This window comes from Pelodiscus sinensis, chromosome 23 (genome assembly GCF_052426305.1).
Source record: "Pelodiscus sinensis isolate ZL-2025 chromosome 23, ASM5242630v1, whole genome shotgun sequence".
Classification (NCBI taxonomy): Eukaryota; Metazoa; Chordata; order Testudines; family Trionychidae; genus Pelodiscus; species Pelodiscus sinensis.
In genome coordinates this window covers 16,008,135-16,023,039 of record NC_143074.1, presented here as the reverse complement: position 1 = coordinate 16,023,039, position 14,905 = coordinate 16,008,135, and the positions used below count along the sequence as shown (strand labels likewise).

The window sequence follows — 14,905 nt, the reverse complement described above, 5'->3', positions numbered from 1 at the left end:
GCAAAAGTAACTGTATTTTAACTCTTTTTCTTTATTGGCATCTGGCTTTATTCTGGTGTTATCTTTCTAGTTCTGACCTATGTCCAAACCCGGTGCCGATCAGCTGCCCCGTTTATACCACGGATTCTCTTTTGTGGACCCCCAGGCAGTGGGAAGAGCCTGCAGGCAGCACTAATAGCTCAGAAATATGGTATTGTCAACAGTAAGTTCTCAGTAAATATGCACTTTGCTCTATTCCCTCTTTCTCTGCTTTTGATCATTTATCTTTTGCTGTCTTTCTTTCTTACTCACTCATAAAATTTCTCTGTTAGTCCATCACTGTGGATGTCAAACTTTTTGCAGGGGGGCTGGAAAATCTAGCAATAAAAAAATATTAACCAATAAAAACATATATCCTGTGCCAAACTAGCTGCAACCTTTTTTTAGTCATCATTTTTTATACCCCTTAGATCAGTAGTTTTTCATGTGTTATACACCAGAGATACTTCTGTGAACAGTATGTAGTGCTCTGAATTCTCCATTGCATCAGTATGTCTTGCATAATGACTTTGCACTTTCACGTGTCTACTCAATATTGGGAGGCATTTAAAAGAAAAGTGGTTCTGAAATGGGAAGACGACTCTTAGTTTTTGTACCTTTAAAATATATAATTTTGAAAACGGAAACAAACATAAAAATGATTTTTCTCTGCCTTTTATAAGGGAGACCCAGAAAACATCACATTGGGCTTGTTCTGCTACATGTTCATAATATCAAGTGCTTGAAAGTAGGATAAATAGAATGCAACTGGGCAATGTAATCAATGTAATTTGCAGTCGCACTGTGTAATATTTTGTAATATTGGAAAAATTGCAGCTTTTTAAAATAAAGGAATTGTGACTAAAATTGCATAGCTGATGAGGTCTTCTTCTTCAAGTAATATTTAAGCAGATTTCATTAGTATAATGTAAACCAACTCTACAATAATAACCAGAAATAATAAGTAGTGAAGAAAAAAAGACAACTGGAGGCCTGATCCTGCCTTATGTATTACTGTGATGAGTCCTATGGACTTAACTGAACTCCTGCTGACATCAACGGAAAGAATTCAATGAGACCTCGATCAGGTACTCAGTGAAGCAGTCTTGTGAATAAGAACTGCAGGATCTTTTTTACTTCTGTTGTTGTGGATCAGAAAATGGGAGTGGAGGGATCATTAAAAATGGAGGTGAAAACAAAAAAAAGCTTTTGTCCAAATTTTATGTGGAAAATGTTGGCTTTTTATGAAGAAAAAAATTTAGATAGAAAACAGCCTCTTCTTACATTTTGAATTTTTTGACCATTCAAAACTTTTTGCAGAAGGCAGACACCTTTTGCAAAATAAAAATTCTTTTGTTGAAAAGCACACTTTTCTATCAAAATTGTTTCATCAGGAAGATTTTTGACCAACCTTGCCATTTACACTAATCTTAGTTGGAGCCCAATCCTGTAAATGCTGTGTGCTCAGAACCTGCATTGAGTTCAATATGAGTTCCCTATATGGATTACACCTAAAAGTGGGCTCATGCAACTACAGGAAAACATTTTTTGTGTAGTTCTTTTGTAGGTATAAATTGGTGTTGCTCCACCAAAGACATGAAGCTGTGCTGAAATTGCACCAGCTGGAGATGTGGTCATTGAATTTTTTATTTTGAACAGTTAAAATTTTACTTAAATGGTAAAAAATACACCACAAATAGTTAACAAATGGTATCTAATCAAATTAAAAAAGAAAAGAAGCCTTATTTTAAAATCCATATAATAAAAAATTAAATCTGCAAATAGAATTAGTAAAACCTCAATATGCCTTGAAATATGTTAATTCCATTATGTTACTTTATTTTTAAAATATTTTAGTATTTTTTTTTAAAAAGCTTTATCCTTTAATGCAATAATGACTGTCATTGGACTAATCAAAAATAAAATTGCTTGATTACCATTTTTCTTTAAATTCTTCATCTTTTGGATATTTCTATATACTTTTGTGAACTTTATAAGATTGAAGTTTGATTTAATGTTTTAATATTTCATCTAGTTATGCAATTTGCATTTTATTTTTCCATAAAATAGTCCCATGTTTATGTACAAAAAGACCATGCGGTAGTGCGTAAAAAGGGATTTTTAATCTAGTATTTAGCACAGACAATGGGGAATTAGGAGTAAATGTGATCTTATGCAAATCAGAACTTCTCCATGCCTTAGCTTATCCCTCTCTAAAACAAGGATAAAAGGAATCTAACTCCTGTAGTGGTAACGAGGTTTAAATAATTTGCTTAGATGAAAGGTGTCAATATGATGTGGTCCTGGGTCAGTATCTTAATTCTAAATTTCATGGTGTTCTGTTTATTGGAACTCTGAACCATCATATTGTATTAGCACAGTTTCATGGACATAATTCTTACATGACTGTTAAGTGATCCAGGGGGCTACTTTCCTGAACTGCATATTATCCTGCACCTCCAGCAGAGCTGTTCAGAAGCTGTTCAGCAAGTGTAACTTTATTCAGTAATTATAAGTTTATAACAAGTGATACCCCACCAGCCATCCCTTGAGTTATTATTTTAGTAACATATTTGATTAGTATCTTTCTCTCTGACTCTTTTTTTAATATGTTCCTTGCCAAATGTATTCTTTTTTATTCAGTATTCTCCACTGCTCAATCTCTTTGCTTTTTGGTTTGCTCGGCCAAAAGAAAACAACCCTAAAATCCAAAAAAATCCCACAACTTTTATTTTATTCAGTGACCTTTTTCCGATATGCAGCTTCTTGGGTTTTTTTCTCCTTCTTGCTTGCTTCCTTTTTAAAATTTAACCTTGTGTCTTTTTGTTCCTCCTTCCTCTCAGTTTGCTGCGGGCAACTGCTAAAGGAAGCTGTTGCAGACAAGACAAAACTTGGAGAACTCATTAAGCCTTATTTTGACAGTGGATGGCCAGGTAGGGCATGTTATTGTCTTACTGCACTGTAGTTACAAGTTCGTGGGAGAAAATAATCTGTGGGAGAAATTCATACAGCCACTGGTGTAAATATGAAGTTAGTTCATTGATGCAATTTAGTTATTCCAGATTTACACTGGAGTGTAACTGAGATCAGAATTGTCAGTTGGTAAATCTCTTCAAGGTAACCAAAGCTGAATACCTATGTGAGTGAAGCCTAGACTTTTTACTTCCAGGTCCCATATTTGAATTCTAATTTTGTCTCTGAATTAAAATTAGGAATCTGATGTGTGTTCTTTATCATTAGTGGTCTGTAAACCACAATCTTTTGATTTTCATGTGAAGTACACTCTGGATATGTCTACACAGCAGGGTTATTTTGGAATAAATGGCATTATTCCAAAATAACATAATGCACGTCTACACTACAAGCAGTTATTTTGACATAATGTCAAAATAATGTCTCTCTGGAGGACTTCTTACTCCAACTCCTGTAACCCTCATTTTATGAGGAGTAAGGGAAGTCGGAGGAAGAGTGCTCTTCCTTCGACTTCTTGCTGTGTAGACAGTGCCAAAAGTTGAAATAAGCTATTTTGACTTAAGCTACACATTTGACATAACTAAGTTGTGTAGCTTATTTTGGCTTTAGCCCTGCTGTGTAGACTTGCCCTCTGATAGAGATTGTCTGGTTTGACCATAAATGTTTAAAGTTATCAGAAATGCTACTGTAAGACGTGTGCCGTAGGACTTTTTGGTGAGAGGGCATCATATGAATTTAGCAATTTTGCTTTTGGAAGCAGTATATAAAAACTTATCCGAAACTGTGCAAGGTAACTAACTGCTAAATAGGAGTAGACTGCTGTTCTGAGATGCTTTCAATCTTTACCATTTATTCAGATATTATGAAAAAGACCCCACAATTCCACAGGATAAGTTGAATATCAACATAGTGAAGGAATACTTATATTTTGGCAAGTATAAAGGCCTAGATACTATAGGAACTCCCGGTCCTTTTTTCTGGCACCATGCCAAAGAGCTACCAGAGGAACATGTATTACAAGGGAAAAATAGTCTTGCTGTAGTGGAAAAATCTCAGTTAAGCTTCAGTATTAATGGAGTTTTGAGCAAACCCCCTCTGAGTTCAGGGAAATCTACATTGTCTTTTATTTTCGGCAAAGAAAGCCATTTGGTGAATTGGAAAGCCCAGCAAGTCCCCTCTTTCATACAATAACTTAATTCTGAGATTGAATTACATAGATCCAAATCCTGAGCCTATAAAATTAACTGATGTTCCCCAGATACCATGTCAAAAGACTCAGTACTTTTTGAAGCATTTCAGAAAGGCCTCCGGCAGCCTGCAGCTTTGGGTATTCTGTCCTCTGTCAATATGTCAAACCACATGATAATAGTTTTTAACGCTAAACTTCAGCTCCACTGAATGGGTCATGTTCATTGCTGGTGCAATAACTCCATCTGGTTCAAGATATGTAATCCAGTGTGACAGTCACCATCTTGGCTGACATCAGGGATTGAACCAGGGACCTCCAGAGCATGAAAATATGAGCTTTTATAGCTTGAGCTCAAGATGGTAGGTTCTGAAATTGGGATCTGCAATAGACTCACATCTTATGTGGATCCAGCAGTGAGGGGGACATGCAAAGGACACCAATTAAGTGGGTTACAATAATTTTTGCACTCCTACTACCCCCTCCACCCTCCTTTGGCTTATAGCTGCCATTTTTAAGAGATGGTTTTATATAGATTAGGCGTTAAGGTATTTTCAGTGCTAAATTTGGTGGTCATATATCTCAGGAATAGACCTATGTGGGTTATTAGTTAAAAAAAAAAGACAGATAAGACATTTATGTATGGGTTTATCTTTATGCAAACAAGCAGTCCCATTGAACTCAAATGGACTCCTTATATATGAAATTATTTGAATGACTAAATGGTTATAGGTTATGGGTCAATGTGTCTTTCACAGTTTATACTTTGGGACCCTGATGCTGTGCATACTCCATTTTCCTTATTTCTCAGCCCACTAGAGTGAGGAACAACTATTGTAAAGACATGTTTCTCTAAAATTCAATTATAGCTGTGTTGGGAGCCTGGGTGATTTATATCTTTATAGGATCAGTCCTTTAAGAGCTCTACCATGAATGCTTCATGTGTATTTTACAAACTTCTCCTTAGCCATTAAGGTTTCTTTAACGAAGATGTTGGGAGCATTCCCAATAGGTTAAAATAATTGGAAGGATATTAATATCCTAGCCAGTCTAAAAAAAAAATGCAAGTGAGCTGCTTTCACTTAAAAATGAAACTGGAATTATAACTTCCCCAGAAAATTGGGAATTATTTCAAATTTAGATTAACATATTGTATTGTAACATGCAAGAATGCTGCTGTACAATTCTTATTAATGTTAACGGGAGGCATGACGGTTCCTGTGCACTGTGCTAAGTACATTTCCCATAGTTTTTGCTTATATATACTGTTCATCGGTGTTTTGTTTGTTGGTGGGGCATACTACAGAATTAAGGACTGAATAAAAGCAAATATTATATAGCAATACCGGGAATAATAAGTTCTGTCATTTCACTAATCCTCCTCTCCCAGGGATAACAAAGAATTAATTTACATTAGTAAACACTAACAAGAATTCATTAGTGCCCTCACAAAGGCCTTGAGAAAATGAAAGAGCATAGCATACAGAGGAGGGAGGATGGCAAAGAATTCCATTTAGAATGATGCAAAGATGCAGTCAGGTTAAAACAGGAGAGAAACATATGTAATACTTGACCAAATTTGGTCTTGAGGTCATATGCCTATTGATTACTTAATTAGACAGCAACTGGAAGTGTTTAAAATGTGAAAGACAATTAAGATTTGACTGAACTTTTCATGGCATTCCTAGTCTTTTGATCCAACAAACTCCATAGGGTATAGACAAAGTGGGCCTATTCTGCCTTCCAAGCAAGGACTCATAAATGACATCAGCCATTACAGGGGAACCAAATATACCCCTATGAAACCTAACTGCCAAATTATCCCTCAATCACAATAGTCTTAACATAATGTGACTTCTCTGAAACTCCCATATAAAGCCAAGTCTTGAGACTGGCCTGACCCCGACCACCCTTTTTGAGGACACTCAAATAATTTTTTGAGGACACTCAAATAATTGCACACTCAGTTAATGTAATTTAGACATTGAAGTACCAGATTGTGCTCATAAATGAGACATTTCAATGTCTGACATTAACTAGACCCACAATACTGTGCTTTCAAATTATGGGCCTGAAACTGGAACTCATCTTTTAAAAAGATGAGCCCAACATACAACCACTGCAGCAATATATGAAAGTTTGGCACATGTCAATAACTTAACAACTAGCCCAAACACACAGCATAAAGGCATAATGAAAATGCTTAAGGAAGCCAGTAACAAGCAGTACTACAAAGATCTAAATTTGATAGGAGTTTTTTCACTGAGGTTAGAAGTGGAATATTCCTGTTAAGGCACAGTTTCTCCCTCTGCCTAGTCAAGATTTTTCTACTGTACTACAATCCTTGAATACATTGTCAGATAGAACTTCCATCACTTCCCCTGGGGAACTTACATCGTTGAAACTTTACAAAGGCCCTAAGTGACCATATTATCCATATTTTATAGAGAACCAGAGATGCAAGGAGATGAAATGACTTGCGCGAGGTCACGTTGTAGTCCAGTGGCAAAGCTGGGATTAGTGCAAAATCTGAACCTTTGTGTGCACACAGCATCCAAACTGTGGCGTTATAGTGCAGGACTTTGGTGAACACTGCAATTCACAGTCTGAACTGAGGGGTATCATAGACATGCCCTAGACAGTACTGTGTGACTGTGCATGTTATGGCAGCCTGACTCTGGCTGCCTATGGACAGCAGCCCCTCCCAGAATCTTTACAGTTGTAGATGCTGTGGCTCCATCCCTTACATACCTCTCCAGACACACCCTGGCAAACTCATGTCAGATCTTGTGAAAAAGTCCTCAGGAGACAGCCTGTGACTGTCTTCTTCAGATCCTGTGCCAGAGGAATTCTCTCACAAACAGTCAGGCCTTTTTGAGTCCCTTTGTGTTGCTCCAGCCTTTTTACTGATGTAAAAGGATCAGCTTGGGATGTGAGACACTATGCAATATATACATTTGAGCTCTACATCATGTAGTTATGTGCTACCAGAAAAATCTTGTCACTCTTCTCTCCTGCAATATAATGGAGTTTTTCTGGGTTCATACCAATTCTGAAGTTCTTCTATACAAGCTTCTCTATTTGTTTTTGAATCCTTTAAAAGCTATTAGAATTATTCCTAGTATTACCAGGGGATGTTTTCACTGTGGTTGTCCTTTACATATATTATGTATACTACAAGTGCACTCCAATTCTATTATTCAAGCCACAAGCAAACTCTGTACATTTCTATTCTGAGCATTTTCTTACAATCACACTCTCTTGAAGTTCTCCTAACTCCTTGCTTTATCAGCCTCATGCATGTTGTTCATGGTGATTTATTTGGCTTAGTGAAGGCAGCATAAATGTCCCTGAGTATATGAATTTTTAATTTCCCAGGACACTTATTCTAAACTTTGTGCCCATTGGATAATTAAAAAAATGTATTTTCACTCAAAAATTCAGTGTCCAAATTCTTTCTGGCTCTCATGTCCATAGAGTCATCCTTTGGATAACCAGTCTGAAATGCACTGACTGTTCTTTAGGGGTTCTTTGATCTTGTGTTTTCACCAAGCATTAAACATGTATTATTGCTAAATTTACTCTTGGATGGAAAAGTGACAATATTAGAGTTGGATCCCAGTTTTCTGTAGCTAAATACAGTTGGTCTGATCCTCCATTCCCACTTTTAGTTGAGTGTTACTGGATGTTAGTGGTATGGTATTGTTGAGATGGGATCCACTCTGCTTGGATGTCTTTGGAGAACACATTTTTGAGCCAAATTTGCTTGCTCCGTGCATTGACTCATGCCAGAAAGTCCATAGTCAACAAGAGCACAAAGCCCACACTGATCACATCTGTGTGATTCTCTTTAAAATATTATAAGGAGGCTATTCTGCAGATCACTGCTCTCTTAGGGTGCAGCTACACTGCACCATTATTTCAAAGTAATAGACAACTTATTCCAAAATCTGTAAGCCTCATTCTACAAGGAATAATGCCTATTGCAAAATAGCTATTTTGAAATAAGGTGTGTGGAGATGATCCACTGCTGCTATTTCAAAATAGCCCCTCACCAGGGCCATTCTAAGTTATTCCTCCCCAGTGCCTCCTGGGGCTCTAAATCAAGATAGCATGTCTACATTAGGGAAGCCTGCCTTAGACTTCTTTTCAGACTTCCCCGCAGTGTACACATGCTATTTCTAAATAAGCTATTTTAGAATAATCAGCTTATTTCAAAATAGATGTGCAGTGTAGACGTACCCTCACATTTTTTTTGTGGCATAGTCAAGGAATCTACATGCATAAGGACCAATCATATACACTCTTGATCTTTACGCACAATTACTACTTCCTCCCTGGATGATTATTAGTAGGGCTAGGTTGAACATGGAGCCGATATCTGCCAGAATGTAGACATACAGTGAGGCTGCTTTTGCAGCATATGTGTTCACCATTCTTCAGATACCTGTCAAAATATGATACCTTGGGAGGACATTAAAAACTGTAAAAAAAGCATATCTGATTTTTCTGTTGAAATCCTTGTAGTTTGGTATTGAGGTGTGTATTTTTATTAACAAAAATGAAAGCAATAACTTCCTGGGTTGCGAAGTCAGCATGAGAACACTAGGGCTAATGGTCACATGAAAAGGAATTCATGCGTCATTCTTTACCTTTCAGATGTTTGCATGTGTTTATTGGAGAGATGGGATGGAAGAATCACTGCTAATTCACATACCAGTTTGGAATACCTCAATAAGCCAAACCCAGAAAAATAAAACAGAACCATCCAAAGCAAGCATCACAATCTAAAAAAATGAGATGCTGCTTTTTAGCTGGGAAAGCTCTGTTAGTTTGGATAATGGCTTTTTCAGCAAAAGGGAAGATTCATACGGTAAAGATAGCTGATTCATGGAAGACATAAAACATCCTACTGTTTGCAGCCTGTGAGAATCAAATGCAATCAATCTGTATTGCTTCTCCCCCTTCTCTTTTCTATTTATAAAATAGTATTATCTGAAGCTGTCCTCAACAGTATTCTACATGTGGGGGATAAAATATGGGATAACCTAATTTCTGCAATAAGTAATAAAAAGTATTGCTATGCAAATATAGTGTCTTTAAAATCAACATGATTTTAAAGGGGTGCTTTTGGTGCAGTCTGTGAAATTTGGGGTCCCCTGGCAATGACAATCACAGCATCCCTGAAGCACTTAATTTCTTTTGACAGCAAATTAATATTCTTATCATTTAAGTGTGAGCTAAAGATTTGACAATAGAACAGATTTCTCTTTTGTTAAAAACTTGCAAAGAGCTTCAAAGTTGAAAGGAGAAGTAAATCTTTATATCTGAGGAGGTAAGCTTAGTGCTATTTCTTGTTTTTAACAGTGTTGTACTGGCGAGCTGCAAGCTGTCTGAACATTGGAGAGAGACCCTTTGGGAGCTCCATTGGTTTTCAGCAAGTCTTTGCATGCAGTGTGTTTGTACTAGCTGAAGACAGCGCATGGCTCTCTAAATAATTTACAAGTTGATTAATAGACTCACAAGGGTATAATTAGAAGAGGGAGAGACAGCAGCTACAGTAACGGGTACAGTGCTTGGGGGAACTAGAGACTTTATTTTTTTAAAGAAACTTTCTAGGGTGCTGGGCGTTTGAAGATAAGTTGGGAAGAGCTCAGTGCCTCTTCTCTTTTGAAGTGGAAATAGGACAGTTTGAATCCGTCGAGTTTAATTTTTCACAAGCTTTAGGGGCCCTGCAGTGCAACTCCCTTTTTATTATTGAAAAAAACTCTCCACTTTTCTTTCATTTTTCACACACACATGCACATCCACACACAGTCCAAACAGCCACTAATAAACAGATTGATTTACTATTTTATTAAAGTTACATTTATACCCATGCTGTACAGTCATCTGGACTGTGTGTACACACATCTATATCACAAATATACAGTATAAAGTTATATAGATATTTATTAACATACCACACTTTAATTTATACATTTTTAAGAACCCTTCACCTCTGCTTGACAATGCTTTTGAAGTAGCTCCGTTTTTCAAGTCAAACTTTTGACTTTTCCACTGGGACTACTACAAAGATTTCTTTATGGAAAATAGGTAGGAGCCTCTTTTTCCACTAGTAGAAAATTGGTGGTCAGAAGAACAAAATAACATTTTAAAATATATATATTTTCCTTTTTAAATATTAACATTTCAATAAAAGAGGAGAGGTTAGAGACTAGAGAACTGTACATGAGCATATATGGGCTGTAAGCTGCCTCTCTGCTTGTATGAGTTATGATGTTATTTTTTCCTTGTGTTTGAATTATCACAATGATTAGAAATTAGTGTACCCTTTTAATTTAATATCTGCAATCTGTTGGCTCTATTTCTGCTCAACCCAGCCAAACAAAAATTGACAAATACTGTTACCAAATATTCCGATCAGAAAGGAGCCATGGTGAAAATCACTCTGCACAGAAATAAAAATCCTAAAGGCCATCCTGTTAAAATAAAGACCCCCAACTTGAAACACAGATCAGAAGAAGTAAATCCTAGTGAGTGTATTTTCCAATACACATACAAGCATTAATGTGTTAATGGGCCTCTCCAATGGCTATAAATGAAAGTTTTTTGCCATTGACTGAAGTGAAATGAAGATCATGGCCTCAGGTGCACCTCTTCAAGTCTTATCTATTATTATTATTATTTGTATTTTGGTAGCACTTACTAATGGTCCTTGCTTAAATGAGAAGTGCCGTTCAAATTAGTGACAATATTCATATAAATGAGGGGTGCAAGACAGGACACATGTTTCAAATTGATGAGTGTCCTCAACTCCCATTGACATCAATGGGCCCAATCTGGAAATGTGCTGTGTTTAAGTTGCCAGTGTCCATTTTTTGACTGAAACGCCCAGTCAAAGAGGGGACCCTGGCAGCTCCAGTTGGCCGTTAAAATCTGGTTGGAGGCTTAGTGGGGCTATAGCAGGCTACTTGAAGCAGCAGCATGTCCCTCAAAGACCAACCTCACAACTCCCAGTGGTTGGGAGCCAATGGGAGCTACAGGGGCAGCGCCTGCAGATGCCAGAGCATGCTGAGCCCCCTAGCTGTCCTTATGCCTAGGAGCGGGGTGGGGGGTTGGGTGCAGGCATTCCACTGCTTCCTGAAGCCATCCGGAACCTGCACCTCTCAACACCTCCCATGCCCCAGTCTGAGCTCCTCCTGCCTTCTGAACCCCTTGGCCCCAACCCAGAGCCCTCTCCTGCACTCCACCCCTCATCCCCACACCATAGCTCATACCCCAAGCTGCAACCCTCACTTTCCCCTGCACTCCAACCTCCTGCCCCAGCCCAGAGCACCCTTCCACACTCCTAACCCTTCATTTCTGGCCCTACTTCAGAGCCTACAGCTCCAGCTGGAGCCCCCATCCTAACCCACCCTCCAGCCTGGAGCCCCCTTCCACATTCCAAACCCACTGGCTCCACCCCCAGCCCAGAGCCCCCTCCTCCTACGGTTGCCATATGGTTTCAACAAAAATACAGGACATGCTTAACATTACATCACAATCTACATTACATCTTATTTAGAAAATACCAGACATTTATATTTTCTCTTTTATATTTTCTCAATTTGTTTCCCGAACAGTAAGCTCAAATACTGGCCTGTCCGATTCAAAACCGGACACCTGGCAACCCTACTTCCTCCACCATAAACACCTCATTCCTGACCCCACTTCAGAGCCCTCACACCCTCCTGCACCCCAGTCTCCTGCCCCAACCTAGCAAAAATGAGCGAGGGTGAGGGAAAGGAAGTGACTGAGGGGGGGAAATGGAGGGAAGAGGCAGGGTCTTGCAGAAAGAGTGGGCTAAGGCAGGATCTAGGGGCAGGGCAGAGCAGGGCAAGGGTGTTCAGTTTTCTTCAATCAGAAAGTTGGCAACCTTAGCTAAATACTCTAAATCTTGTCTGATGTCAGTAGGAACTAAGAGTTCACAACACCTCTTAGAATGGAACCCTGTGTTCAGAAAGTGCTTTGGAGATGTATGTGCTTATTATTTAAAATTTATTTCACTCCTTATTTACATAAATATTTGGAAAGCTGACATATCTTCTTCCCTTCCCAGTACTCTCCATCCTGCTCCGCTGACTAAACCAGTGGCTCATGAGCATTAGATTTCTAGCTAGGTTTCTGTTTGGCTCTTTTTGTTTGTTTGTTTGATTAATAACACATTTTATTTTCTGGCTGGGGTTATGTAATCACATCAATTTATAAGACCCCTATGAAGAGGAATGAACATAACTTTTTGGCAGCCACCTAAATTATCCCATAAATATTAAAAATTAAATTCTGTCCTCCTTGCTATGTTTCATTAGGAGCCAGGTATACAGAATTAGGCCTTAGTGCAAAATTGAAATGCATTTTTAAAGAGGTTTAAAAACATTGTTAGCTGTTACATAACACTACGTTTTCAAAGCATTGTATTAACATGAACAAGCAGTTCTGTTCTCTGAGTGACTGCAAAAATGGCCCATCAGGGTTCCAGATTTATTGCAATAATGACCCCTTATCAAGCTTTTTCAGTTTAGAAGTCAAAATATATTTTTTGCAAGTGCTGGTCTAGATGCTTTCCTTGAGTCATTTCCTTTAAAATCACCTAACAAGTCAGTGGCAAAACCTGGATTAGAATGGAGGAGGTCTGGTTCTTAGCTCACCATGGAATGAAAAAATTCTAATAATATTTTAAGACAAAACTAAGCTATTTTTATGTGCCATCCCTTGAGTTTGGACTTCTCAGTATCTCCTGCTATAGCTAAGGATATCACTAATAGCTAAAGCAGTGTTGGGAGCTGTCCGTTTTGAGTTCTTTAAGCATGAAGACTATCATATCATGTAAGGGGCTAAGACTCCCAAAACTCACGCTTGACAGTGGAGATAAAGAATGGCCAACTCCATTCATTTAAAATGTATGTCTTGTATTTTTTAGTTCTACACATGTTCTATTAATGATTTAAGATCATAAATGCCTTTTACAAGTACTTTCACTTCATCTCTAATATAGCTGCTTTATATTTAAAAAACAAAAACTAAAGCCCCAAGTTATACCATTTTATATCTGTAAAATCTTAAGAATCTAAATGCTCCAAATTTGTCACAAGAAGTAAAAAATTGAGACTATTTAGATTATATTTTATTTTATTACATAAAAATCATTCTAATTCTTATGACAGATCCTACAGTGAATATAAAACTACAGTAAGAGTGTTTCTTGGTGGTGGTTGTTTTTTTAAATTTTGTTAATGTTGCCCGGTGATTTTTAAAATGCTACATTAATACTGGTTATTATTTATCAATTTTTTTCTTAACCAGATTATAAGTAGGTTCAGAATAAATAAATAAACAGAAATGCTTGTAGGATCCCCTGGGTCAAGCACTAAATTTCTGAACTTAAAGGAGGCTAACAGAGCTACTGAGAAGTATTACTGACAGTTCCTGAGCACCAACTAAAATTCTTTGCTGCTGCTAGGCATATAACGCTGTGGAATTTGGTTGTTGGTTGCAGTTGTGAACAAATAAAAGTCTCTTCAATGGCAAGTCATGTTGTCTTGTTCAAGCCTTCACCTGAGGAGATTCTGCAGAATGCGTATTTGAAATTTCCACCCAGGGTCGTCTCCATTTCATAGTATTTTAACTTGCTTTTTCCCAGATCTTGTCCGTAGAGAGCCGCTTGTGTTGCAGTGATCTCATTTTACCCGCAGGTGGCAGTAAATAACAAACAACAGTATAGAAAAGAAAATCTTTGCCTAACGTGATTGCTGTTCTGTTTATTAGTATTATCATAGGCATCTTTAGCAGGGGTTCTCAGCCTTTTTCTTTCAGAGGCACCCCCAAACATGCCATAAAAATGCCACGGCCCACTAGTGCCACTGCAACTGAGTTTTCTACATATAAAACCCAGGGCCAGTATTATGGAGTAGCAAGCCAGTTGCTTTGTGCTCCATGCCACAGATTTTAGCCTGGGGTGCAAAGCTTGGGGTCTTGGCTTCAGTCCCATGCAATCAGGCTCTAGCTTTCTGGCCTGTGCATCATCAAGACTAATGTGGGTTTTGCTTGACGCCCCCCCCCCCCCCCCCCCCCCGAAACCTGCTCACAATCCCTGAAGGGGAACCAAACATCTGGTTGAGAGCCAATGGTCTACAGTAGTCATGATTTCTGGTAATATTAGTGAGGAGCTTATGAGATCACCAACTAAGGGGGCTCAAAATCATAAAAGCCATTTCAGTGTTAAGGAAATCATGGTTGTTTCGCTGTCCCTGCTCAGGCCCTCCAACAGGGGGGCAAAGAGGGCAGTTGCCCTTGGGTCCGGCAATTCAAAGGGGCTGGGGCTCCTGGCTGCTGCTACTGTTTAAATTGCCATCAGAGCACTGTGCGCTCTGTGCAGTGCTGGGGATAGGGGGAGGGATACCACAGAGGGGTGCCTGGGTGGTACCCTTCGGGTGGCACTCTGGACTGACTGCCCGAAGCCCTGTCCCTTCCAGGAGCACAGAACCAGCCCTCCGCCCTCACACCTTGCCCAAGCACCTGTGGATGCGGTTGATGCCCCTGTTACCATACTGTGTGTTGGCTGCCACTTGAAAAGTTCTAACCTCAGTTTCCAAGGGAAAGTCTAATTTATATAAAGCCCTAGCAATATGCTGAATGTATTGTTAGGTGTCATCTTCAAAACTTCTTGAGTTTTCTAAAGAATCATAT

At 38.5% G+C, this 14,905-nt stretch overlaps 1 protein-coding gene across 5 annotated transcripts in view; it reads left to right on the top strand.

Annotated features, from left to right (window-relative positions):
- The window catches only part of AK8 (adenylate kinase 8), a 146,719-nt gene that overhangs the window by 68,399 nt on the left and 63,415 nt on the right, over positions 1–14,905 (top strand). For all 5 annotated transcript variants that reach the window (XM_075905784.2, XM_075905783.2, XM_075905782.2 and 2 more), the window contains 2 exons: positions 71–202; positions 2,862–2,951. In XM_075905784.2, coding sequence (XP_075761899.1) covers positions 71–202; positions 2,862–2,951 — 222 coding nt within the window. The remainder of the gene's footprint in view (positions 1–70; positions 203–2,861; positions 2,952–14,905) is intronic.